The 27,655-nt window shown below is 44.5% G+C and overlaps 1 protein-coding gene across 10 annotated transcripts in view; it reads left to right on the top strand.

Moving 5' to 3' along the window:
* The window catches only part of SEC31A (SEC31 homolog A, COPII coat complex component), a 78,852-nt gene that overhangs the window by 41,835 nt on the left and 9,362 nt on the right, over nucleotides 1–27,655 (top strand). Inside the window, exons 17-24 of one of the 10 annotated variants that reach the window (XM_043970425.1) lie at nucleotides 5,692–5,818; nucleotides 8,358–8,503; nucleotides 9,266–9,439; nucleotides 10,527–10,703; nucleotides 17,875–17,967; nucleotides 18,687–18,810; nucleotides 20,500–20,793; nucleotides 25,256–25,294. In XM_043970425.1, the coding sequence (XP_043826360.1) occupies nucleotides 5,692–5,818; nucleotides 8,358–8,503; nucleotides 9,266–9,439; nucleotides 10,527–10,703; nucleotides 17,875–17,967; nucleotides 18,687–18,810; nucleotides 20,500–20,793; nucleotides 25,256–25,294 (1,174 nt within the window). Of the gene's footprint in view, nucleotides 1–5,691; nucleotides 5,819–8,357; nucleotides 8,504–9,265; nucleotides 9,440–10,526; nucleotides 10,704–17,874; nucleotides 17,968–18,686; nucleotides 18,811–20,499; nucleotides 20,839–25,255; nucleotides 25,295–27,655 lie in introns of all 10 variants that reach the window. The other 9 variants (XM_043970423.1, XM_043970427.1, XM_043970430.1 and 6 more) reach the window with 9 other exon arrangements.

Here is a 27,655-nt window from a genome sequence, read left to right as displayed (position 1 = left end):
TTTTTTGTGCAATTTTCCCCCCTTTTCTCTTTTTCATGATTACTGTTGTTAACTGTTTCCCTTCCATCCTATTTCCTTTCCCATGATATTTATTCTATTATCCATCTTCTTTCATCCTATCCCTCTTCAAAAGGGATGTGCTTCTGTCTGTCCCCTCCCACACTCTGCCTTTCCTTCTTTTGCCCCTCTCTCTTTTTTTTTTTTTTAATTTTTTTGCAGGGCAATGAGGATCACACAGTTAGTGTCAAGTGTCTGAGGCTGGATTTGAACTCAGGTCCTCCTGAATCCAGGGCCGGTGCTTAATCCACTGCCCCCCCTAGCTGCCCCCCCCCTTTATCCCCTTTCCCTCTATTTTCCTGCAGGGTTAGAGAGATTATTCCACCCAATTGAGTGTGTATGTTATTCTCTCCTTGAGGCAACTCTGATGAGTTTAAGGTCTTTGAGCCTTTTCTGATGAGTGTAAAATTCATTTACTGCCCTGCTCCTCCCCCATCTCTTCCCCCACTCCATAAGCCTTTTCCTTGCTTTATCCACTGCCCCGCCTAGCTTCCCCTGTTGACCTTTTTCCTCATGTCTTTCTTGCATCACCCCCATTTCTCTTTCCATTTTTTCCTCTACCTCTTTAACCTTATCTTCCAAGTCCTTTTTGAGTGCCTCTGTGGCCTGAGACCGATTCATATTTTTCTTGGAAGCTTTAGATATAGGGGCCCTGATGTTGACATCTTCCTCTGAGGGTGCCCCTTGATCTTCCTTGTCACTGAAGAAACTTTCTATGGTCCTCACCTTTCTCTCTTGGCTCACCTTGCCTTTGTTTTACTTAACTTTTATCTCCTTAAAGTGGGGCACTGTTTCCAGGCTGCAGTATCCCAAGCTTAAGAAGTCCCAGGTGGTATGATTTAAGGGTGATCAGGTTCTTTACTTGCCTGGCCTGTTCCCTGGTCGGCAGATGACCCCCCCCCCCCCACCAACTTGCTAATCAACCAGTTTGTGTGTTGTGGTTGTTAGCTCTGATGAACCTGTGCCCCTCCCCAACCTGGGCCACTGCTACTGGAGCCTACCTCCTGGTTCTCAGCAGGGGTGAAAAATCCAATTTCTGCCTCAGCACCAGCATAGACCACTGTAGTCTCTCCCCTGCCTAGGGTTCAGCCCACTCACCAGACTGTGAGCTTAGTTCCAGACGACACTGGTGCTTCTGCTGATTCAGAGGCTCTAGGGGTCTCCTTCTCTGGTGAGGCCTTCCTGGGACTAGATCTGTATCAGGGTGACTGTGGGGTTGGGCTTGACTCCTGTATCAGCACAGCAGCTCCCTCCTTCTGATCTTCCAAGTCGTCCTTGGTTAGAAGATGATTTCAGCACATTCTTCTGTGAGTTTTGCTGTTCCAGGCATTGTCCTATGGCATTATTTGGAGGGTTTTTGGTGTGATCGTGTCATGAGTTGGAGAGCTCACTGCCTTTCCTGATGTAATATTTTTGTATAAATTACTTGCACCTCTATTAACCCTTGATGCATTATTAGCAGGGGACAGGAAAGTTTTCTTATTACACAAGAGATCTCATCTTTGCAATAAGATAGTTGGCTGAGAGCTATAGAGAGCTTCATATCTCATGATGCTTATTTATTGGTTTTATAGAAACATTTCATTTGGTAGAGTAAATGGCTGTCCTAAAGGCTGTCTTCTAACCGGTTGTTTTCCATGCTAGAACAAGAGAAATCTTTTTCTTTGAATCCTCTCATCAATAATATGAGGCAAAGCGTAAAACAGGGAAATGAATGGTCCAAAAGCTCTTGGCCACTGTCAGGGATGAGAGCCATCCCAGAATACAAGCTTTTGAGGAATGCCCTGGAGATGGAGAAGCTGCTTCTTTGCTTATGGTGTCACGTTGAATGCATAACACTCAAAAAAGTGGAAAAAGCCAATTGGACAAACAAGCATCGCCCAGATGCCCAGTTAGACCCTGGGGATGCAGGGACAAGATGCCTCCATCCGTACATACATCATGAACTAGTGGCATAAGTGATGGTGGATCGAGCCCAGTGTGAAACAGGAGGGTGAGGATAGGCTGAATCTCCTTTGGGAAATTGAAGAGCTCCTGAAATGAACCTCAACTTCTCCCAGAAACAAAGGCATCCCTTTGGAATAGGGCCCATATTCTACACTGGACTTGGAACATGAAGACATGAAAGTGATTGGGTCAGCAAGCATTTATTAGTGCTTATTGCCAGGCATTGTGCTAAACAAAAGGCTGAACAAAAAAAAGGACAAGACAGTCCCTGGCTGAAGGGGTTCCCATTCTGCTGGAGAAGACAACGTGCAAGCATGCTTGCGTGAAGGAGATTTATACGCGATGACTCAGAGGGAAGTCACTGACTGAAGGCAGACGCAGGAAGGACCTTTCAGAAAGGGAGACTTGTGGTGAGACTCGAAAGAAGTCAGCACAGCCAGACATGGACGTGAGGAAGCAGAGGATTCCAGGTGTGGAGCGTGGGCAGCGTTAGTGTGTGGAGAACAAGAAGGAACCTTGTGTCGCTTGGTTGAAGACTCCGTGGTGGGGAGGATGGTGGAAGAAATTGAACAGGTGGGAAGGGGCTAGGTGACGGACTGATTATGGGGCAGGAGTGAGGCATGATGGGACAGCCTGCAGTTCTCCATGGTGTCCTCTCAGTGTCATGAGAGAGTGAGAAAGCCTTTGGTCATGTCCAGTGGACCCCTGAGACAAGCACTGGGAAGGACGTTGGCAAGAATTGCCCAGGTTGGGCAGGCCCAGATAGGCTGGGAGCTGAACTGTTGGAAGGAACTCCTGACCTGATGAGGTTACAGGCCCACTGGAGCAACCCTCGAGAGGGGTGGAGAGCTGTGTGGTGGGGGTGGGCAGGCTCCATACAGTGAATCCTCAAGGACCAGAGACATGATCAAAGAAATGGGTGTTTGGAAAAGAGGATGAGAAGAATACCCAGTGAGATGCCCCAAGATCTGCTGGTATCCTCACATTGTCAGAAGACTAGGAGGCACCCCAAGATGTTAGGTGAAGTTCTATGGAAAACTTGGGAAGGATATGTACAAGAACGGAGGGAATATCCAAACTGATGAGACGAGTACAGATCTTCTTATGTAGCTAAGAGGCTTAAGTGGAATATTTCTCTTTCTCTCTTTTTAAAAAAATATACAGAAAAGCTAGAGATTTTTGTGTTTTTATTTTATGTTTTACATTAGCTAGTCTAATTGGCTTTTTTTTTGTCATTGACATTGATGCCTTTCCAGCTTTTAAATTTTATTTTATTCAATTTTTTTTCCAATTATATTTAAAGATTTTTTTTTTGCCCATAGCTTGGTGACAATTTACAAGTTATTTTCCTACTTCATATTGCTGCTCTTTCTACCCACTGATAAAACCAATATGATATAGTGGAGATGGCATTTACTACAAAACCAAAACAATACCACAAAGAGACACAAAAACTTATAAAGTCTAAGCAGCTAAGAGTAAGCAATTTATATTTCTTATAAAAGAACACACAGCAGATACTAAGAAAAAACACATTGGCCATTGCTGACGGGGTCAGTGAGAAGAGACATTCTTTCTAGAAAGACAGAGAATGGTAAGAAAACTATCTATAGGTGACACTACTGAGGTCTAGATATGAATACAGATGACTAAAATTGTTATCTCCTTTTAAACAAAGGATAAAACTGGGCAGGCTTGCTGGCTTTGGAAGTGGGGAGGGAAGGGAAGGTGTCTCCACAGCACAAAAGTTGCTGAAATGTGTCAGATCTGAGCAGTAGAGGTTGAATGTTGCAATATTTAAAAAGTAAAGATATATTCTAAGTAAATGTGTTGACAGGAAGGTCACCTCTCGGGCCTTACTGGCAAGCTTGTGGCAGGTTATATGCCAGGCTTGCTCAGTCCTGGCAGACATGGATTGTTTGGGGTCTCCATCTTTGGAGAGAATGCAGGTGAGAGACAGAAAAGTCCATCTGAGTAGTTGGGAAAGTTAAGTGGAATATTTCTCTTTCTCCTGCTTTAAAAAAATATATAGAGGGGCAGCTAGATGGCGCAGTGAATAGAGCACTGGCCCTAGAGTCAGGAGTACCTGAGTTCAAATCCGACCTCAGACACTTAACACTTACTAGCTGTGTGACCCTGGGCAAGTCACTTAACCCCAATTGCCCCGCAAAAAAAAAAAAAAAAAATATATATATATATATATATATATATATATATATATATATATATATAGGGGCGGCTAGGTGGCGCAGTGGATAAAGCACCGGCCCTGGATTCAGGAGTACCTGAGTTCAAATCTGACCTCAGACACTTGACACTTACCAGCTGTGTGACCCTGGGCAAGTCACTTAACCCCATTGCCCCGCAAAAAAAAAATATACATATATATATATAGAGAGAGAGAGAAGCCTGTCATTTTTAGTGCATTTGTTTCTATGTCCCGTTAAGCCAGTAATTTTAAAAGAATGCCAGCCAAAAAAGTCCTGATTAACACGCAGAGTCATGAGCATTTGCTCTCTAGATCTCCCAGTATCTTAGTCTGCTATGGAAGTGACCATTGTCTTAAAGGCTCGGTAATGGAATGCAACCCCTAGCATGTTGTAGAAAGTTGGAAAAACTTCCTGGGGAAGAAGGATGAGCCCAGGCCGGTGCCGAGAGGCTCAGCAGAAGGGCAGGCCACAAGAAAGGATTGTTGTCCACTTCAGGAGCTCCATAAAAGTCAAAGGTCATCTATCCTGGTAAATGAATCCACTCTGAATCTCTGATTTAGCCTGTGTCATGAACATTTCATATTATTAGTTACTATTTGTTGGTTTACTCCTGCTCTGTCTTTGATTACTTGAAATAAGTATTTATTGTTGTTTATACAAGGTCAACTAAGAAGTTGAGATAGTGAATAAAGTGGCAAAATGAGATCTCAGAATTATTTTACGGAAGTTTTAGGTGATGCAGGGCTTGCTGGGATTCCATCTCACCTTGATCACCCTCCTTCTTCTTCCATCCCTCTCATTGTGCAATGGGAGTTTGTTTTCTTTCTTTTCCTACTCTGGCTTCTTGGAAGGATAGTAAAAAAGAATATCCTGATGACTGCAGCATATTTGTTTCATGTTCTTGCTTCTCTTATGTTATTTGGTTTTGGAACTTTGTGATGTGGCGCTAATCCACATGAAGTATGCACAGCCCTCTCCTGCATTCTAAGGTCCAGCTCAATGCCTTCCTCCTTCCTCCCATGTGACACTTCATCCCCTTCTTCCACTGCACTGGCAGTACCCCCTGCCTGCAGTGTGCATCTCCCAAGGCCACCTCTTCCTGCAGGATGCCGCTCAAGCTCCTCTTCTTGCTGAAGCCTTTGTGATCGATTTCCAGACTGGGAGCGTCCTCCCTCCTGAACTGTCTTGTATCCGACTGCTTAGGATGGATGTGTCTTTATGAACTCTGTATTTCTGTGGTGTGTGCCTTTATATGTGCTCCTCTTCTCCGTTAGGGTGAGCTCCTGTCATGTCGGGGCTGTTTCCCTCCTTTCATTTGTCTCTCTGGCTCCAGGCTCAGGGCCTGGCACGTGGTGGGGCACTTGATAAACACTTGACTACTGATTGATTGATTGATAGCATGTTTTTCCAAAGCATGAACTCTTGAGGATATAGGCACTTAGGAGGCATTTACTTTTCTCTTTACTCTCTTTCCAAGCTGATCACAGCAGTGGTGATGAAAAATTGGAAAGAGATTGTTCAGTCCTGCGACCTTAAGAACTGGAGAGAAGCTTTAGCTGCTGTGTTGACTTACGCTAGGCCAGATGAATTTTCAGCTCTTTGTGGTAAGAAAATGAACATTTCCTGAGCTCTCTTAAGTGTCTGTGTTACTCTGTATCATATGTAACTATATGTTACAGTATGTACGGCATGTGATCGTGTTATTGTACACATAATCCATTGTCACACGTCACCACAAGTGTCCTCTTCCTGTGGCTAGGTCTAAGCAGAAGAGATAACTGTCCTCTCTGCCGAGGCTGACTATGCACATCTTCAGTCCTGTACTCTAAATGAAGTCCCCTCTCATCCCTTCTCTCATAAGCTTTGACTCTCCAGCTTTCCTGGCCCCGGGTACTGCCTGTCTCCCCCTCCCGCTTCAGGCCCTGAAGCCATCTTCCTTTCCCTTTCTCTTCAACACCAGCATGCTTCTGTACGAGGAATCTCCTTTCAGAGGTGCCCCTGCTTCCTGACCACCCACGGCACCTGCAGAGCTTTGTGTGCAGAGAACAAATGGAAGTGACTCTACTGCTGAGTCCCACACTGAGAGCTCCACAGCCTCTTCCCAGAGTTTGGTTCCCGCAGCCTGAGACATTTCAGAGCAGGAAGCAGTCTCACAGGCCACCTGGCCTGGGGCACCTCCCTTACAACAGGCCCAGCCTGCACTTACCTCCCACCTGCTTGAAGATCTCCTGGGGTGAGGGGTGCACTAGCTAGCAGGTGAGGGGCTCGGACGCCTCTCGTTGTTAGGAAGGCCTGCCTCTCCTGCTGCAGGAGCCCAGAGTCTGTCACATTTCCCTGCTGCAGGATGGCCCTCACTCACGCACACTGTTCGTTCACACCGAGCTCGCAGTCCTGGGAAACCCCCAGGTCTCTTTTCACGTGAATTTCTGTGTAGCCACAGCCGTCCTCCTCTGTGTGTATAGATGACTTCCTCAAGCTCAGTCCCCCTGCTGTGGATCACTTGGATCTACTTGGTTTGGGGGAGAGGGGGCCATCCTTTCCTCTCTGTGCAGTTGACCAGCTTTCTGGCTTTGATTCCCCTTCCACAGGGCATGCTCTCACCAAACTGGGCGGTTTGTTTCTGTTTTCTGCTTTGCAGCTGCCGTGACTCTGTGCTCATGCTTCTCCTCATGTCCAAACTGAGTGCCCCCCCAACCCCTGCCAGTGACCACCCCAAGAAAAAGGTTTTAAAAAGTGTGATTCAATCTGCATTCAGACCCCTTCAGTTCTTTCTTTGGAAGTAGATTGTTTCATCATTAGCCCTTTGCAATTGTCTAGGATCGTTGTATTGCTGAGAAGAGCTGAGTCACAGCCTATCTGAAGATTCATCTTCAAGAACAACAATAATAATAGCTAACATTTACATAGCACTTTAAGGTCTGCAATGCACTTGACATTCTTCCCTCATCTGATCTGTGATACAGGTGATGTTACTATCCACATTTTATGGATGAGGAAACTGAGGCTGAGTTCAGCAATTTGCCCATGAAATCTTGCCATCTGTAAGGTTGTTATCTGTATGGGGTTAAAATTCTAGCTAGACTGTCTAAAAATCTAATGAGTAGGGGCGGCTAGGTGGCGCAGTGGATAGAGCACTGACCCTGGAGTCAGGAGTACCTGAGTTCAAATCCGGCCTCAGACACTTAACACTTATTAGCTGTGTGACCCTGGGCAAGTCACTTAACCCCAATTGCCTCACTAAAAAAAAAAAAAATCTAATGAGTGGTTGCCATAAATTAGAAGCTTTAGCAAGAGTTTAGACTTTTAAGTATTAAGGAGCATAAAAACTTGGTGAGGAGAGAGAAAGAGGCCAAGATTCCTTCATCTATCTATCTCAGGGAGCCAGTGTCTCAGCTCCACTCCAGCATTTCTTTTTTTTTTTTGTGAGGCAATTGGGGTTAAGTGACTTGCCCAGGATCACACAGCTAGTAAGTGTCAAGTGTCTGAGGCCAGGTTTGAACTCAGGTCCTCCTGGCTCCAGGGGTGGTGCTCTATCCACTGTGCCACCTAGCTGCCCCTTCAGCTCCACTCCAACTGAGGTCCCAGGCAAAATCAAGAGCTTGCTCAGCCCTTCCTCCTCCCAGAAGCCACCCGCAAAAACCGAAACAGAGCCATCCACACATACCCAGCTCCAGGCTAATTGGCTGGTAGCTTTGATTGACAGAACTAACAGGCGGCTCTACAGCTACAAGCCGGCCAGCTTCCGGACGCTAATGCAGCATGGCTTATCCTCACACGGCTTCTCCTCATGGCAGAGCTTCCCTATAGTATCTGTCCAGCAGGGACATCATTCCGAATCTCATACCCATCTTTGTTTTTTGGTGGGGCAATGAGGGTTAAGTGACTTGCCCAGGGTCACACAGCTAGTAGGTATCAAGTGTTTGAAGTCGGATTTGAACTCAGGTCCTCCTGAATCCAGGGCTGGTGCTCTATCCACTGCGCCACCTAGCTGCCCCGTAACTAGCCCATTTTGACACAGCCAGAGAGTGTCTCAGATGGCTCCCCATCCAGGACTCTGTAGCATGTCGTACTGTCTCCCTTCAGCTTGCCAAAATGTTCTTGCAGTTAGACTACCATGTATCATTTACCTCTTTTCCTCCTTAGATTTGCTAGGCACCAGGCTGGAGAATGAAGGTGATCCTCTCCTGCAGACCCAGGCGTGTCTGTGTTATATTTGTGCTGGGAACATAGAGAAACTCGTGGCGTGTTGGACTAAAGCTCAGGATGGGAGCAGCCCTTTGTCCCTTCAGGTCAGTGTCTGTTCAACAGAAGGGCTTGATGCATGTGCTCTTGATATTTTTAGGGAAGGGTTTTCTTTCTCTTTTTAAAGGCTTTTTTTCCCCCACAAGCACTTGATGAGTAAAGGCCTTGCCTGTAATATTTTAGTTTGAATTTTATTTTTCTCTGTGGGATTTTATTTCTGGGTGGAGTAATTTAAGAGACTTGTCTGTTGCAAATGAAACACAAGTATTTATTAGAAGTTTTGTGTCAACTTATGCAGAAGAAAACAGTTGAGGTTCAGTTTTAGATTTCTAGATTTGTGAGCGGCACATGTACATAGGGTGTTTTAACTGAGACACTCCTGTTTGTCACGAATGGCACCATGGAACACTTGAAGTTAATCTGATGTATTCCACCTTTACGCTTCTGACGGCTTTTCGTTTTGGCCGCTCTCTGATTCCTCTCTGGCGTGCTTTCATTCTCGTACCTCCCCCCGTACCTTCTTCAGCCTTGAGTGCCCGCTTTGGTGCCATGCTGGTGGGTACTGACATCTTTGCCAGGCCAACTGTAGGGGGAGGCAGAAGCAGAAGTTGGGTATTTGGGCTTGTGGAGGTGCCCAGGGAGTGTGGTCAGCCAGGCCTTGGTCCTCTTTGAATGGTTTGTCCTAGAAGGGATACTGGGCTCTGGAGGAAGAACCCCATCTGCTTTGAAAAGAGCTGAGCATCACTAAGGGCAAGAGTCAGCTTTTGGTCGGTGCCCTAACCCTTTGTCTCTCCATTCTCTTTTTTTAGGACCTGATTGAGAAGGTTGTCATCCTCCGAAAGGCTGTGCAGCTCAGCCAAGCGTCTGACGCTAATGCCATTGGGGCCCTTCTGGCCGAGAAGATGAGCCAGTATGCCAGTCTGTTGGCAGCCCAAGGCAGCATTGCTGCAGCTCTGGCTTTCCTTCCTGCCAACACCAGCCAGGTAAAGCGGACTGGGCTGCTTTTCCTGCTTTTCCTTTCCTTGAATGATTGAGTCTTACACACGGGCCCAGTCAGAGATTTAAAACTGCTGGTAGGCGCTGACTTCATTTAAGTGAGGACAAGCCTTTCTGCCCTCCGGTCCTGGTTGTGCCTGTGCATACTGCAGCTGTACCAGAGCACAGGCTATCAGTCAGCAAGCATTGATGAAGTGCCTGTGTCAGTCGGACCAGAGATGGGCTGGGAGTTGGGGAAACAGATACAGAGAAAGGAGTGCTCTCACCTCTGAGGGAGCGCCCATCCTGAAGGAGAGAGCAGGACAGTCACCAGGTGAAATCCAAGGTCATTAGAGGGGGCCAGACCAGTGGGATGGTTTCATGCCGAGACAGAGCTGGACCACGTGTGCTGCAGGAAGAGGGGTGACACAACGAGTGGGGAAGGGAAGGGAGAGGGCATTCGAGGCCTGGGGGACGGCCCGTGTGGAGGCACAGAGATGAGAATGGCAGGGTGAGGGGCAAAGAGGCAGCCCATGTGGCTGTGTCCTAGGGCCCATACCCTGCTTGGTAGATGCCTTCTGGGGGTCTGAGGGCCCAGCCATTGGCAGAAGGACCACAGGGGAGGAGGGGGAGGGTGGCCTGCTGGGAAATGCTTGTCTCATGTGACTGCAGATAGGCGTGTGCTCACTAATGGGCACTGGCCCCTGTTTTCAGCAGCAGCTGAAGATTTGAATCAGAAGCATTGACTCTGTGGCTTTTATTTCTTACAAACCTGGTCATTATTTTTCCTCAGAAAAACATTTGGAACTGTGTGGCAGCATTATATGTACACTGCGAGGTGCGGTTGGTCCAGGACTGGATCTCTACAGCCTTAGACTGGAAACCTTTGCTTCCAGTCCCGTCATAGTCTTTTTCCTTCCTTTCTCGCTTGAAGAACAACCTGTCTTGAACCTGCGAACAGAGTAGCGATCTCTCTTCTTTGGGCTAACCCCCGCTCAGACTCCAAAGACATTATGTTGTCAGGGTCAGAATGCTCAGCCACATGGCTAGGCCATGGGCCACTCACTCTCGTTTTATTTCCTTGTTTCTTCATAGCCCAATATTGTGCAGCTTCGCGACAGATTGCGCAGGGCCCAAGGTGAGCCTGCGTCAGAGCAGGGAGCAGCTTCTCGGACGCTCTGTGACAGACAACACGTGTCCAAGGGAGGACCTGGGCCTGCTGTGGCACAGACGCAGGTGCCACGGGCCCCAGCCCAGCAATATTGTCCTCATGTAAGTAATTACAGGCCCATGGAAGGGCTCCCGACCTCTGGCTTCTCGTCAGCTTGGGGAGTACTATAGTTTGTTCAGCGTTATCACTCAGCCTCTGTGGAGGAAGGTAACCTTTAATTGAGGCATATCCTGTTGGATGTTTTTGCAAATTGCTTGTAAAGCCTTGTAAATGATGTTTGTGGTATTTGTCATGAAAGAAAGATGCCTCATTTTACTCAAATTACGTAGATTCTTAGGTATAAAGTAAATTGTAAATTCCTTCTCTGGGATTTCCTCATTTTTCCTTACTTACTTTTCCCCTAAGTCAGGGATTCTTAACCTGGGATTTAGTATTTGTATCACTATCAGGGGACCTTGAATGGGAAAAAAATTAAAGTTTTATTAATCCCTGAAATTTTTCATTTTCATGAATTATGAATTTTTAAAAACCACACCCTATTTACCCTATTCTGATTTCATCAAACTGTCAGAGGGGTCTGTGACATAGAAAAGGTTAAGCACCTCCGTTCTAAATTATTAAGCACATAAGGTTGTACATTTTATTTTCGGTAAAGATAGGTTGCAGTGTACCTGTTTATGTTGTTGCCTGCTTAGGCATTTCAAGAACTTGGCAAATCAACAGCAGCAGTCTGGTGGTTAATGTGAATAGTGCTTTGTGACGTGTCCTCAGTCTTTGTTGTGCTGAAAATCATATTCCTTTCCCTCAAGGAACTCAGACCAACTATTGGGGAATACACCATGTAAACAGACACAAATACAAGACAGTGGGAGAACAAAGACAACAGTAATAACGACGAAGTCGTGAAATGTTTCCTGAAGGCTGTGTGAGACACTTGTGAGCCATGCCTTCTGACAGATTAGTAGAAAGTTCTCCCAGTTACCGGGAAGGTGAGGTCAGCAGCGGCAGAAGACCTAGGCTGATCCTTGATAACTTTGAAGACCATAGTTTCAGTCAAATGGTAGCATTTGAAGCCAGATCTCAGGGGATGAAGAAGTGAGAAGGTGGTTAGGAAATGGAGATGAGCGTGGATGGCTTTTTATAGACGTTTGGCTGTGAAAGGGAGAAGAAATAGGTAAGGACACTTCAGGGTCACTAGACGGTTTTTGGGAGTTGTTTTTTGATACCTGGGCATGTGTGTTTGTTGGCATCAGGAAGACATCTAGTAAATGAGATCCATGTAATCATTCAAGAGTTTGACTTTCCTAGTCACGTAGCAAAAGCCAAGTGAGTTAAGAATGTCTGTTGTTTAGCCTAGGAGGGGCCAGCGAGGTGGGCTTAGAGCTGGCCTACAGACACACAGACTGCGAGCTGAGCACCTGACAGAATGAACAGATAGGCCTTGTTATCTTGGAGAAATTGTGCAGTGGCTTGGCAAGCTTTCCTTGGCACGGAGGCCACCACTGTTATGTGCTACGAACCAGTCTGAAGAGCTAAAGTTGGGTAGCACCTGCTTCCCCACATAGAATGTTAGATTCTTGGTGGCAGGGACAGTTACTCTGTCAACTAGCACTTATTAAGTGCCTGCTGTGTGCCAAGTGATGCATGGCACTGTGCCAGGCACTGGGCAGGGACCACAAAGAAGGGCAAAAATCAGGCCCTGCCCTAAAGGAACTCCCATGCTTAAAAGGGAGAGACAATATGCAACAACTGTGTACAGACAAATGCAGCGCAGGACAGATAGAACCTATTCTCCCAGGGAGGATACAGAGAGAAAGGAGATCAGAGAAGGGCTTCCTGCAGGAAGTGGAACTGCAGATGAGTCTTGAAGGAAGCCTGGGACAGAGATGAGGAAGGACGGAGTTCGAGCATGGAGGACAGCAGTGAAGATGCCTGGAGTCGGAAGACAGTGTCATTTGGGATCAAGGAGACCAGTGGTGCTGGATCAGAGTCTTTGTAGTGGGAGTCAAGTGTGAAGAGACTAGAAAGGCTCTGAAGGGAGCAGCTTATGAAGGTCTTTAAAAGCCAGATATGATTTGGAGTTCTCCAGAGAGAAGAGTATCAGGAAGAGAGGGATCAGCAGGGTCAGAGGCTGCAGAGAGGTCAAGGACAACGAAGATTGAGAAAGGCCATTGGATTTGGCGATTAAGAGATCGTTGGTAACTTTGGAAGGAGCAGTGTAGGTTGACCAATGAGGCCAGAAGCCAGATTACAGAGGAGAGGAAGGGGAGGGAAGAGGGATGGAGAGAGAGGGGGAACTCTTATTAGCCCTCTCTCAAGGGAGGAGAGAGAGCGCGATAGCTAATGGGGGGATCACTTGGGTATTGGGAAAGGGCTGCAGAGAAAGGTCAACTCTTCATGTCAGCCGGGGCTGAAGAAGGAGTGCTGTGAACAATGAAGCAAGGGTCTCCTCTGCTCAGAGGAGGTTGGGAGAGGGAGTCATGGGAATCTTGAGGAGGGATGAAGAGGTTTGGAAAGGCCCTCTGGATGTAAAGGGAGGCTGTGTCCTGCGCACTGGCAGGGGCCCAGCCACAGTGGGGTGATTTTCTCCAGCACTGTTCAGCAGGCTGTAAATGCAGCCAAGGCAGCAGATGGTGGGAGGGATCCAGGGCTGGGCCTTGGAAGAGGAAGATCTTTGAAAGGATCAAAGAGGAGGGAGCTTGAGAGGAGACAGCAGTGAACAGCAGGACTGCCTGTTTTTTGTCTTTGTCCTAACTGCTCAACATGCTGCCTGGTGTATAGTAGGTACTTACCGAAGCTCATTGAATTGAATTCTAGAGAACAGAGACTGGACTCAGCATCAGCAAATTTGAATTCCAGTCTTTGCAGGGAATTAGTTATGTGATTACAGGCAAGCCATTTGTACAGGCTGAGCCTTGGGCTGCTCACCTGTAAAATGGGGTTTGGATTAGAAAATGGTAATCCCTCCTATCAGTTCTGATATTTTATTATCTGGGAACTTTCTCATTGTCTCCTCAAGACAAGTCCTGTGAGATGGGCACAGGAGGTGTTGTTAACATCCTTGTTTTAGAAATGAGGAAACTGAGAGAGGCTAAGGGCCGAGGTTTTGTGAAGAGATCTGCCAAGTGGCTGAGTTGGTGCAGAAATCTGGGGTATGAACCATTGTGTGTGAGGAGCAGCAAGGAGGCCCACAGGCCTCTACAGAAGGACCCAGCCCTACTCAGGCTTGGGAGGCCAGTGGGAGCCTGCCTGGCCTCGAAAAGCTTTGAGTATCAGGCAGAGAAGTGACTATTCATTCGGTTCTTAAAGGAGCAGGAAGATACGGGGGCAGGCCATGGTCAGAGCTGTGCCTGACGGAGGACGGGCCAGACTCAAGGGAACAAAACCTATTGGTTTGACTGTTTCCAGGTGCTCATGTTTCCGTCATCCTTCAGAAGTGGAGTAAAGTACTTAGTACAAAAACCTGCTTTAGAATGTGACTTACTATGCTGTTTTAGGTGCATATCCAAGCGGGAGTCAGTGAACAAGGCAGGTCAGCTTAACGATAACATCAAAACTGTTTTTGCTGCTTGCCTCCTAGATCAATATAGTCAGTCCAGAAATTGATGAAAGTGTAACTAATGATGTAATCACATTGTGAACATCTCTGTCATCCTTGTACTTGTACTTATTCGGTCTAAATAAGTCACCTCAGGTTTCAAAACAGTCTGAGTGACCTTTGGTCAGGGAGGTTTTAGAGGAGAGTCCTACACTGGAAAGGTGCCACGGAGGACATGTCTAGAGCACTGGGTTTGGTGTCAGGAGAAGTGCCTTCAGATCCTGCTTCACATGCTTTAGCTGCATGACTCCAAGTCACTGAATCTTGCTGAGCCTCAGTTTCTGTATGTTGTACCTTCCAGCTCTAAATATGTAATTATACTTTGATAAAGGGGTTAAACTAGGTGACCTGAGGCTGCTTGCCACTCTGAGGTTCTTTGATTTTATGTGAAAAACAGAAGGGATTCTCTGGTTCTCTGGATCACATGGTAGGTGTGGAAGAGTCTCAAAATCAGCCCCTGAATGTTGTCTGTTGTTGCTTTGGCAGCATGCAATAACTATTATTGGAGTGCCGTATCTTTTTAACCGAACTGCTGACTCCACTCTTTGATGATGAAGATGATAACAATAATAGCTAGCATTTACAAAGCGCTTTAAGTTGCAAAGTGCATTAAACATTATCTCATTTTAATCTCATAACAGCTCTGGGAAGTAGGTATTATCATAGTCACCATTTTACAGTTGAGGAAACTGAGGCAGCTAGATTAAGCATCTTGCTCAGACTCGTACAGTTAGTAATTGTCTGAGGAAAGTTTTAAACTTATCTTCCTGATTCCAGGTCCAGTTCTCAGTCTACTGCACTACCTGTCCCAACTTGTCACTACTTTTGTTCTTGTGGAAATGTACATTTATAAGCTCTTACCAGTTCCAAGATAGTCATCATTCTCTTTCTAGTAGAATTTTTTAAAGGGTTTTTTTTGTTTTGTTTTGTTTTTGGTTTTTGTTTTTGGATTTTTTACTGGTAGAGAATTTTTGGTTTACCCATGTTTTTGAATCATGTACACTTTTTTAAAAAAGGCAGATCTGATTGTGAATGTAATCTAAGAGTTGAGTGGCACATTAACTGCCATGCACCCTGCAGTCTTACAAAAAGGCTTTCACTTTTAGTGAAAGCATTGCTAACTTTGTACAAAAACCACCACTATTTCATTTTCAGACAAGTTTGCTGGGCATGTCCACCTGTGTATTCTGTAGCCATCTCAAATTCATCATGTCCAAGATGAAAACTTGTGATTGGGCTGGACAAAGGGAAGAGAAGAGGAACAAGGAAGTTAATACAGATCCTGGAGAATATGGCTTGCTAGTGTTAAGAAAACTCATTTTCTTTCACCACATTCTTCTTTGGAAAGCTAAGGGAAGGAACAAAGAGAGGAAAAAGAACAGGAAGATAGGGTAGAGGGAAATATATAGTAATCCTAACTGTTAATGGGAAGGTGATGGATTCTTAAAATGGAAGAGAATCACACAATGGATTAGAAAGAAAGATGCAACACTGTAATTTACAAACTGCATACTTGAAATTAGATGCACTCAGAATAAGGAGGTGGGAGTGGGTGTGGGGTAAAATCTCTTTTGTTTCCGGTGAACTATAAAAGAAGAGATAACAATCACGATGTGTCAGACAAGGTGACAGTGAAAATAGGCACAATAAAAAGAAATAAGCTGGGGAAACCACAGTATTCCCAAAGCCTTCATATATAATAAACCAATATTGATACCTAGTAAATATGTGTTGAATGTCATAGTATTTAAATCATTAAAGAAAAACTTAACCAAATTGCAGGGAGAATGGAAGTGTGCAATAATGAGGAACCCAAGGGTATCTTTTTAACATTTAAACAAATCTAACCAATCATAAATAAGAAAGAAGGACTTCAACAGAACTTTAGAGAAGTTGTATATGATAGTGAATAGGATTACTTAATGGAAACAATTCAATTTATATATTTCTCAGCTGGACATGACACCTTTACAAAAATTAGCCATATTTTCAGGGCATAAAATCTTTACAAACAATTGAGGAAGTATTAAACACATCCTTTATTGACCATAGTGCAACAAAAGTTGTATTCTACAAAGGGCCTTTGAAGAAAGAATTAAAATTAATTGGAGACTAAATAGCTTAATCCTAAAGAATTTTTGGTTTAAAGAACAAATCATAAAAACACAAAACATGGTTTTATTAAAGATAATGACAACAATGAGACAGTATATCAGATTTTTGGGGATGCAGTTTCTAACTAAACATATTCATCAACAAAAGAAAAAAAACCAGGTCAATAAATCGGGCATGCAACTTAAAAAAGCTCAGAATACTAACAAATCAAAAAACTCCAACCTCTTGGATAAGGACTTGCTTTTCATCAGAACCTCCTGGAAAAAGTAGACAGCCTTTTGGCAGAAATTACATTTAGATTGATAGCTCCCACCATATAAAGCTCCAGGATGGACACATGACTTAAATAAGCCATATCATAAATAATTTTTTTTTCTGGTGCAGCCTTTTGCATTTTAGGTTATGTATCTATTTTGAGCTTTGATCCTGAGCTTGTATGTGGTGCAACATGTTGATCTAAATCTAATTTCTGCCAGACTGCTTTCTAGTTTTTATAGCAATTCCTATCAAGAAGAGGAGGCCTTTCACCAGTGATTTATTAGGTTTATGAAACACTGTAGCTGCTATTTTCACTTGCTTCCTTGTTCTGTTCCACTGATTTGCTTTTCTGTTTTGTAATCTATACCACATAGCTATTACTTCTTAATATAGTTTGAAGTCTGGTAAAGCTATGCATATAGGACTGTGCCCCCATTGTTTGTAATTTCTCATTTCCCTCGAGAGTCTCTATATTTTTGTTCCTCCAAATGAATTGTTATTTTTGTCTAGATCTCTTAATGATACCCTTGATGACTGGATATAGCCCTAAATCAGTAAATTTATTTATGTAGTGTTGTCATTTTCATTATATTGTCACAGTTCATTCATGAGCAGAAATCATCTCCCCAATTGTTTACCTTCCTTTATTTCTGTAGTGTTTTGTAGTTGCACTTTTATTTTTTAGAAAGAAAAATTGAGATCCTGCTCTCAGTGGAGCTTGTGTTGGATAAAGTAAGGAGAGGGCCCCAGAGTGTGAAGGGGCACATTTCTGGGATCTTGGAGACCCAGGGCGTGTAGATCCTGGTCATCAGTTTCCTCACGTGTAAATTGAAGGGGTTGGATCAGGGACCACCCAGCTTCCTCCCAGATCTTGGCTTCGCATTGTTAGTGTGGTTGGAGGAGCCTGGATTGCAATATAACTTCATTTAACTTCATTTTTTAAAAATCAGCTTAAAAAAATGGTTACAGACCTAATTGTGGTGGCATGACGACTACTACTCTAATGCTCCTCTCACTTTCCAGTTCAGTTTTCTTTTGTCCATATGCTCCCTCTTTGTCAGTACCTTGCTTTTCCTATATTCCTAACCCCCTTAGGTGGCAGTTTTCAATGTGCTGTGATTTAGGTTTCGCCATTGATTTTTTTCCCCTTTTAATTTTGCTTTCTGAATCCCAGCTGCGCTCTGAGCAGTGGCTTTCATCCATGCATTTCTGCTTTGCACCTGCTATTTAATGCCCTTGCGATTTTTTCCGTTTTTTAATTTTTTTATTTTCTGTGATTGGTATTTCTTTGTTCAATTCAGGTTAGAATTGCCCCTACTGTCACTACCTGGAGTAACAAAACTCCTACTGCCCTTCCCAGCCATCCACCTGCAGCCTCTCCCTCTGACACACAGGTATAAGCTTTATTATTCCTCTTTGAGAGATCCTTGACTCACTTAGATAGATTCACCCAGGCTCTCTTCTTTGACCCCACTTTGCCTGTTTGTTGCAGCTTACTGCTTTTAGGAGCTAGGAACTTGGTTTTTAATACACCTTGTTTCATTTCCTCCCTAACCCTCTTCTCTCCCTGATAAAGCCTCATTTAAGTTCTGGGTCCTCTTACCCAGGTGACTGAATTTGAAAAATGTTAGCTGTGGTTTTAATGGTGTCTCCCATCTGACAGCCATCACTGAAGATCTCTTTTGAACAGTGATTCTTAAAATTCAAAGGGAGCAAACGTTGCCTTTGTAGCATTTAAATTTATCCCTTGAGTTGGGAGTAATGAATAGAGAGTGAGAGATGGAAAACTACTAGTGGCTTTTCACAGCTATCACTGGCATATGACAAATATTGCTGCTGTTCTTGCATTTTATGATGCTCTTATTTACCCTCGGCTTCTAGTTGCCCTTCACTGAAACTGTCACTTGAATTCTCATGTTGAAATTGCTCAGAATGCCTGGCTCCTGAATCCTGATGTGATAAAGCAGGAGGTGGAGTGTGCAATAACATAGTGGTGCTTTTGCTAATGGAAGGTCTTTATTGACGTGAACCCAAGGCCCCAAATAAGGTATCCTCAACACCAAAATATCATGATATCCTCAACACCAAACCCAACCCTTCTCTTGTTTCCCAGGGAGAAAATCCTCCACCTCCAGGTTTCATCATGTCAGGACCCGGTAATCCCAGTATGGCAGCTCCACAGCCCACCCCGTCTGGCCACATGTATGCACAGGTACCAGCTTATCCACAGCCACAGCGTAAGTAGTAAATGCCTGGAATCCCCTTTGCTCAGAATGACATGACATGACATGACCTACTCAGTGCCTGCTTTCCCTGAAGCTCCAGAGTTATCTGTAGTCTAGTCCTTTCAGGTGAAGAAAAGACTCATCCATATAAGACTCCCTTGGTCTTTGCTACCTGAATCCCCATTTTCTTAAAAAAGTAAGTTTCAATCAGCATGTGAGGGACTAGCTGCTAATAAGTCAGCATGCCTCAAACAGTAGATCAAGATAGGTTCCTGTTGTCAGAGCTTTCTCCTGAACCCTAACCTGATCTCTCTTGATAGGGATCTAGTTTTGATAAAAGAAACGTTTCTCTAGCAGTGGTCTCAAACCCAAATAGAAACAAGGACCACGGATCGGACTAAAGGGATCCAGCAGGTGAACCTGATATGGACTTGGTTTTAAAATGTAACATTATCTTTGTTTTGTTGTATTATACTTTCTTTTGTTAAATGTTTACCACTTGCATTTTAACATAGTTCAGACAGCATCAGGAGTGTGGTGGTGGCCTGCAGGCCTGGTGTTCTATAGTACATGCTCCTTTCCTTTAGGAAAGATTGCACTTGATTATTCCAGGGGGATGGGTACACTGAAGGAATGACATTTATTTCTTAGGAAGTGACTCCTCTTAGGCACTCACTAGAGTTGGAATATGGCAAAACAAGGAGAAATCGATCAAAAGGAAATTAGGGTAGGGGATTGGAAGGAAGAATATCAATGAAGGAACCAAGATAAAAAGGAAGGTGAGATGATTTTAAGGAAGAAAGCCAGTTGAAAATGAGACATTAGTTATGTCATTTATTTAATAGTATTTCCTAATAATAATGCATGTAAACTAGAATATATCTAGCCCCTTTTCTCCACAGATCTCCGTGTAGTCCATAAGTCTGTCATACGTACCTTCAGAGCATGAGTGCAGTGTTATTGTTCACATTGTTCTTCGGTATATAGGAGTAGGGAGGTATATCTCAGCTTACATAGTGAACAAAGGAGCTGAGAGTATGTTTCCTAATTCTCAGTTAACTTATTTCCTTAATCAAAGCTGAAAACATCAAATAAAAAGCTAATGCGAAGTCGGGTCTCTGCTGTTGTTTTGTTTCAAAATCAGATAGTGATATAGAATTTCATCTTAATAACTGCCTTGTCAGTGGAAGAGTGTTGTCCTTGGAACAGAACCGTGTCTGCTCCCAGCTAAAGGAAGTGATTGTTCTCTAGCAGCTGTAGCTGCCACAGTGCTGATCAAGGCCTTCTTATGAAAGAGAAGTCTTGCAAGCCACTCTACCCTAGCTTTTTAGTGGAAAGACTTTGATATCATGTGTTCTACCTACACAGTATAGTCTGGAGGCCAAGAGATAGCTCTGTAGTATTTTTCTGCCTTTTTTTTCCCCCGAAACAGAGGAAAAGGTAAGCTTCTTGTAGCTCTCAGGTTTAGTCATTTGCTTTTTTTAGAACCAGGAAGATCTTGGAACCTGCAGCTTTCAAATATTGTTCCCAAGTGGCTCCTTGAAGATCTGTTTTTGAAACATGCCACACTTTAGTTTTATGGTGAAAGAGGAGAAGCGTGAAGGTTATTACTAGCCGGAGAAATGTTTGTTTTTATGATAATGTTGGATTTTTGTATGACCTGGTAAGTAATAAATCTCTCTTTCTTCCTTTTTCATGTAGCCTATCAACCAGCCCCACAGTATTCATTCGGAACGGGGGGACCAGCAATGTATCAGCCACAGCAACCCACCCCCCTTCCTGCTTCGAATGCTTACCCTAATCCTCCTTACATGCCCTCTGCTTCCTCCCATTCTGGGCAGTCTCCACTCTATGCAGCCCAGCACCAGACCTCTCCAAATACTCCCAGCTCTGTGTCTGCTTTTCCTCCTCCCCCTTCCGGAGCGTCCTTCCAGCATGGCGGGCCAGGCGCTCCACCGTCCTCTACTGCTTATGGCCTGCCTCCGGGATCCACAGGTACACTGCCTGCTGCCAGTGAGCTGCCTGCGTCCCAAAGAACAGGTCTGCGCTTGGTTTGCCTGCCTTCCCCCTCCCCTGGGTTGGTTTTGTTGGCGGGGCTGGGGGGTGGTTTCTAATATATTTTTTTTTAACTTTGGTTGAACGTGAGGATTTAGCCACAGGCTTTCAGAATTTATTCTCCTATGTTTTTTAAAAGCAGGATCTTCCCTTTAGAAACTCTGGTCATTTAATGAGTGACCCTCGAGGGCACTAGACATATAGCGGCATATTCTTTGCTGGGTCAGCCCCATTGGTCAGCAGGCAGTGGCAGAGACTGCATCTAAGTTAAACTCCTGACAAAGCAGGTTGTGCCATAGATCATCAGACGCTTCCATTTCCAGGGTTGTAATGCCTTTAAAAACATGAGCCCATGGACTTGCGAGCAGGCACCTTTAATGAAAAAGGGCCGGAGTGTCCATGGGTTTGGGGGTGCCCTAGATGAGGAAAGTTCCCCTCCCAGTGCTGCTTGGCACTTTCTCTGTGGGGCCTCCAGAGGTCAGTCCAGGGTCACGTAGCCCGTGTGCAAGGTAGACCTTAAACTTAGGGCTTCCAGAGGACCACTGTCCACCATCCCAGACTGTCTCCATAGCATTGGATGAATTGGCCAGGAAATGGTTAAATGGGATCATCTAATCTAACTCCCTCCTTCTACAGATGGGTAGACTGAGGCTGAGAGATGCCAAGACTTGTCCATCCAAGGGACAAAAGCCCATTGCAGGGTGGGAACCTTGGTTCTTTGCCTCGAGAGCCAGTATTCTCTGTCTTGCCTGAAGCCCCCCAAATAGAAGCTGTGCTAAGAAAGAAGGAGGGGACAGGCAACAGTGCCCCAGGGCTGAGTCTGTGCCAGGTGTGTTTGGAACTCGATGTCATGTAGTACCTGGGATGACTGCTGCTCTGGCCCCTGCAGCGAGGGGAGGACTGACCTCCGCCATTCAGTTAAATAAGCTTCTGGTTTTCTTGGCTTAGCAACGTCCTTCACTCATTAGTTTTCCAGTTTATTGCAGGGATGTGTTTTAGCACAGTAATTCGATTAAATGAACAGGGAGCCAAATTGCCTCGGTTTCTGGGGTAATAATTTGAAAGGTTTTATGGAAAATTGTTTCTAAAATCCTACTTCTCTAAAGAGTATTCATTAGTCAGGTGCCCAAAGCATACACATGTGTTACACGAATTAGCCTCCAGAAATTGAAAATTGAATATGTATGTAAAGGTATTTGGGAGGGGAGGGGCAGGTAGAGGAGAGAGGAATGTATTTTTAAAATTACCAAAATATCGAATTCATGATTTGAATCTCAGCTTCATTTTTAATTGTGAAGTAAAAACTAAATCTCTTGAGCAAAAGGTAGCAGGGGCTGGATTGTGGCTACCAAGTAGAATTATGACTGATCTGGTCCTAAATTTAGACTACAGGCGTTTCCCACCAGGATAGAGCTCCAGAAGCGGTTTCCCAGCAGCACACTTTCTAGGTACAGAGCATTGAGATGTGTGCATCTGGGGTGTGTTGGAAGGAGAGCCAGCCGGCCCCTCCAGGGTAACAACAGACTCTTCTGACCTGGCTGAACGAGAAAAAGGGACTAACTCAAAGAAGCTGACCTTTCTGGGCCTCGGTGTGCATGAAGGCCTTGGCTGCTGGGTTACTTGTTGCATGGGAACACTTCCGTCTAATCTCTCTTTGTTTCACTAATGGTACTCTGAAGCATGACTTTGAAACCGCCATCTTGGCTCTAGTTTACTGTGGCAGGTGTGAGGAGGATGTTTGTACGGAGCTGGAAAAGTGTCTTGTGAGCTCCTGGCTCAGGAATGCCACTTGCCAAGGTCTAAGCCAGCATTTTTCAATCTCTAGCAGGATTGAACCAGAAGATCCCATTATCAGGGTTTGGATAATCCTGTGTTCTTCGGATGGGTGGCAATCAGCAAATATTGACTGAACCACTCCCTGTTCGAGGCACAGTACCCAGAGCTGGGCAAGGAGTGGTCCCTCCCCTCCGGAAGCGTATAGACATACTGGTAGAAAAGACGAGACCATCGTCAGTTCAAGGCAGGGTCAAAGTTGTTGTTCAGTCATTTTTCAGTTGTAGCCGACACTTCATGGCCCCATTTGAGGTTTTCTGGAGTGGTTTGCCATTTCCTTCTCCAGCTTATTTTACAGATGAGAAAACCGAGGCAGACAGGGTTTGACTGGCCTAGGGTCACACGGCTAGTAAGTGTCTGAGGTCTTCTTGGCTCCAGGCCCAGCACTCTCTCTGCTGTGCCACTTAGCCGCCCTGTTTGCCTCAGTTTCCTCATCTGTAAAATGAGCTGGAGAAGGAAACAGCCAACGGCAAACCTCTAGTATCTCTGCCAAGAAAACCCCAGATGGGGTCATGAAGCCGGACATGAAAACAAAGTGCCTGCGGTGTTTCCCACCCTGTGCCAGGCTAGGGAAAAGTGTCGTGCAACAGGCCGTCCTTCATGGTGGGACAGGGTGTCGGGAGACAGAGATGGACTGAGCACAGCCTCCTTCTAGAAGATGGCAGGAGCGGAGGGGAGGCCTGGGAAATAGTCCAGATGGCCCTCTGCAGCTCCCCTTTCCTAGTCAGCAGACTTCCCTTAACTTCCCACCTCTTCTCCATGGGCTGCTTCTGGCTCTTTGAACCCGCGGAGACCTTGTTCCTTCCCAGGCAGCACGGTGTCCTTCGCCATCCTCATTAGCACTGGCTGTATAATCCCCCAACACGATGTTCCAGGGACTGGGCGAGAAGCTGGATGATTCTTTGCTCCCTACTGCCATTTTCAGTCATGTGACTCAGCAGGACCTTCTTGTTTGGTCTGTGCCACTCAGATTGATTACCCAGTCAAGAGATGTTACCTGTTGTTGCCTAGGAGGATGTGTGTGTGTGCGCAGGGGGGGTGGGGTATGTGCACAGCATGGGCACACAAGGACGCAGGCATTCCCAGGTAAGTCAGACTGGAAGGGGTTTTCTATGATGGAGCAGACTTAGAAGCAGCGTGGGAGAGAAGAGAAGGAATGATCCTTGCAGTCCAAGTACCACTTGGGATCACAGAATGGTTGTGTGCCTGGGAGTGAAATTCTGGGCTCCCAGAGCCCAGGTACAGTCAGGTTGGTCATTTGAGTAAGTCAGGGGAGTTTCTGCCCCAGAGTTGCCCTTGCTGATCAAACTATAGGTGTGGCTCAATTCCTGGTCCCACCTCCATCCTGCTCAGGGCTGGTATGGGGGGTCTCTGGTAGAGCATAGTCTTGAGAAGCTCCAGCTTGAGCGTGTTTGAGTGGATGCATGCCGGCCCCCATTGGCTTGAGAATGTAGTAGCCCTAAAAGTTCAGCTTTGAATCGGGGCAAGCCTGGAATCTTAATCTTTCTCCATTTCGATGGTTGTCACCCATACTCAGCTTCAAAATCCAGGTGGCCTTTAAATTGATGCGTTTCAGGCCTCCATTCTACCACTGGGCATTCTGAGCTCTTGTCAGTCTCTAAGGGGTGATCAGAGGAATTCTGGATACCCACACCAGCCTCTCCTTAAACAGAGCAATTCCTCAGCCCCCCCCCCCCATTAGAATCCCCCAGGTGCACTTTGGAGCTTGCCAGGGGCCAAGAAAAGCCCTCAAGTAGATAATGGATTAAGAGTCTACTCTGCGTCATACACATGTGGCCAGAGTTTCCCCATTAGTGTGAATTGGCTGTGCCCTATGGTGTCTAACATTTCAGTACTTTCATCTATGGCAGGTGTCACACTAAAAACTTATTAGGACCCTATGACTACCCCCAAAGGATACCTTTTAGAATTGCTTTAACTCGGGGGCAGCTAGGCGGTGTAGTGGATAAAGCAGTGACCTTGGATTCAGAAGGATCTGAATTAAAATCTGGCCTCAGACACTTGATATCTACTAGCTGTGTAACCCAGGGCAAGTCACTTAACACTCATTGCCCAGCCCTCCCCCCCAAAAAAAAAGAATTGCTTTAACTCTTGCAAAGGTTCATTTTTAAAAAATAATAATGCAAATATGACAGATAAAACATGATGGGTGAAGGAATGCCGTCCCTTAGCTAAAAGCACTGGCTTCCTCAGTATTGTGGGAAATAAGCCAAAATTCGGAAGCAGTGTTGTGCTGAGAAGAATAAGCTTCAAAATAAAGTGAGATTTCATTCTTTCCTAGGAGAATCAAGCTGAGTAGAAGAGAATTATATTTCTGGGTTGACTGGGACAGACATGGCTTAAATTTATTCATTTCACCCAGAAACAAACGATTTTCTCAGCTAGAAGACATTTCATAGTGCATAGTGAAAAAGCAACTGTAACAGCATATAAATGAACTAGGTGTTGGGAGGGGGCAGAGGCAGGCAATAAATATATAGAGATTTGGGGGCGATTTTCAAGGGTTATATTGTCATTATTATTTGAGTGACTTACATTTTGTTTGCAGAAAATCACTCTACTCAAGACCAGGCATCTATGTGGGAAGGTGAATTGGATGTAGAGAACACCTTTTGGAATCTTTGTATCACCAAATTAAATTAATGAACCGACATCCCATAATGCATGTGAATTTCCAAGCTGATCAAATCCTAAATCAGAGCAATCTTGTTTTGCATTGGACTTCCTAAATGAATTAAATTCTAAAACTGATTGAGTTTATATAATAACCATAGACTTTCTAACTACCTCCTTCTTACAGATCTTTTTTCATATTATATAAATTATATTCTTCAGCAGAGGTTCTGAAATTCTTTTCAGGGTGATGTTTCAGGAAGTGGATTTTTGAGACAGTAATTTCCTTCTAAAGAGGTACTGGGGTGTAGTGGAAAGAGCGCTGGACATGGAATTGGACGGCCTGGATCTAAAACCTGCCTCTCACATTTGCAGGGCCTTGAGCTTCTCACTTAACATTGGCTCTCATCAGTTTCTTCATCTCTGAAATGGGGATAATAAACACTGGCCTGCCTAGCTCAATAATGAGCAAGACAGTGTATATGAAATACTTGATGGAAATCTTGGCTAAAGCCCCAAATCAATACTTAACTTTCCTGCCTTTCTAAAATGAATGAGGGGCTGGGAGTAAGTAAAGGAAATAACTCATCGAACTGGAGATGGATGGAGGAAGAGGGTATGACCTTAATTGTTAGGGCTATGTTTCCTCTCCGATTTACTTTAAGTGCCTTTGACACATCCTATTTCCCCCTAAAACCGCTGTTAAAGTACCCGACCTCCTCAGTGGTTTTGTGCAGAAACCCCCAAAATTCACTGTTGGAATTTGTTGAATTGACACTTGATGAAATGCATAAATACTTGTCATTTTAAATTCATTAAAATGAGTATAAGTTTGCATTTACACAAAAATGCTCATTTTGGAGAGTAACTCTTTGCTTTTTACTTTTTAAAAATCACACTTGACAAAAATGCTAAATTATATCATGGTTTAGAAATTATTCTGCTTTTGATCTATTTCCATTCTGCTTTGTTTGTTTTTCATCTTTTAAGGATACTCACCTGTCTCACTTGAAGTTGTGTTATTTTTCTTCTTCCCTTTGTGTTCTTCTTTAGGAAGGCAGACGCTCTCTTTAAATGCAAAGCATCCCTTGTAAGAAAGACCAAAAAAAAGACCACTGAGTCTGGAGTCAGAGGACCTGCTTCTCATTCCCTGCGTGACTGTAATCATCCTGTGAATGAGTTTCCTCATTTCTAAAATGAAAGAATTGGCTAGGACGACCTTCACAATTCTTTCCAGGTCGAAATCTGTGCTCCAGTGAACTCAGTTGTAAAAGCCAAATTTCTTTTTTTTTTTTTTTATGACTTGTTTTTGCTGGTACTTTTAAAGTCAGTTAGATATAATTGAATATGTGTACAGAATGTATTTGTGATTGGCAGCGATTTATCCTACCTGTAGTTGTGCATACCTGCACTGTCCCAAAGCCAGGCTCTATCTTTAGGAGTTTCCACCATATTTATTAGTTACAAAGAATTAGCTTGTGCTGAATTGCTTCCTTGGGGGAAAGGAAATTGCTGGGGGGATTCTCTCCCCATGTTGAATATATTAGAAGCCTTATTTAGCAGATTTGTAATGAGTAAATAAATGTGCTTTATCTTTACCAGAGGGGAAAACATAAGCGTATCTCCTCACAGTTACCAATTAGTGTGACTGTAAAGAAATTCAACATCGTTGTTTTCTAAAAACACCCCAGTTTATTTTTTATTTATTTTGAGTGTTTAAAACAAAAGTAAGTTCCAAATTCTCTCCCCCTCATACCTCCTCCCATGATCACTGAGAAGGTAAGCAATATGATGTCAGTTATACATGTAAAGTTATTGAAAACATTTCCATATTAGTCATTTTTTTTAAAAAGCAAGAAAAATAAAAAGTGAAAAAAATGATGCTTCAGCTTGCCCTCACTTCATCAGCTCTCTCTCTGGAGGTGGGTAGCATTTTTTCCTCATGAATCTTTTGGAATTGTCTTGGATCAGAGTAGTAGTTGTGTTGATCAGAGTAGCCAAGTCCTTCACAGTTGATTGTGATTACAGCACCGTTGTTATTGTGCACAGTGATCCCCTAGTGCTTGTCACTTCACTTTACATCAGTGAAGACCAGACTGTTTGGAGAGCTGCCTTGGAACATCAGAGAGAACCTCGCAGTTCAGTTGACAGGCCCCAGGTCTGGGAGTTTTCCCTTAGGTTGGAGCAGGGTTTTATACAGGATCACATGTTTAGAGCTGGAAATGGACGTAACAGGTCTGCTAATATGCACGCAGAGCTGTAGTCGGCCTGCTGACCTTAGCCTGGAGGCTAAGAATGGTTTTCATGTTTTTAAATAAAGTTCTGTTGTTTTTAA

The sequence above is a fragment of the Dromiciops gliroides genome, chromosome 6 (genome assembly GCF_019393635.1).
Source record: "Dromiciops gliroides isolate mDroGli1 chromosome 6, mDroGli1.pri, whole genome shotgun sequence".
Classification (NCBI taxonomy): Eukaryota; Metazoa; Chordata; class Mammalia; order Microbiotheria; family Microbiotheriidae; genus Dromiciops; species Dromiciops gliroides.
The sequence above is the reverse complement of the archived record's forward strand: the minus strand, read 5'-3'. Positions and strand labels throughout refer to the sequence as shown.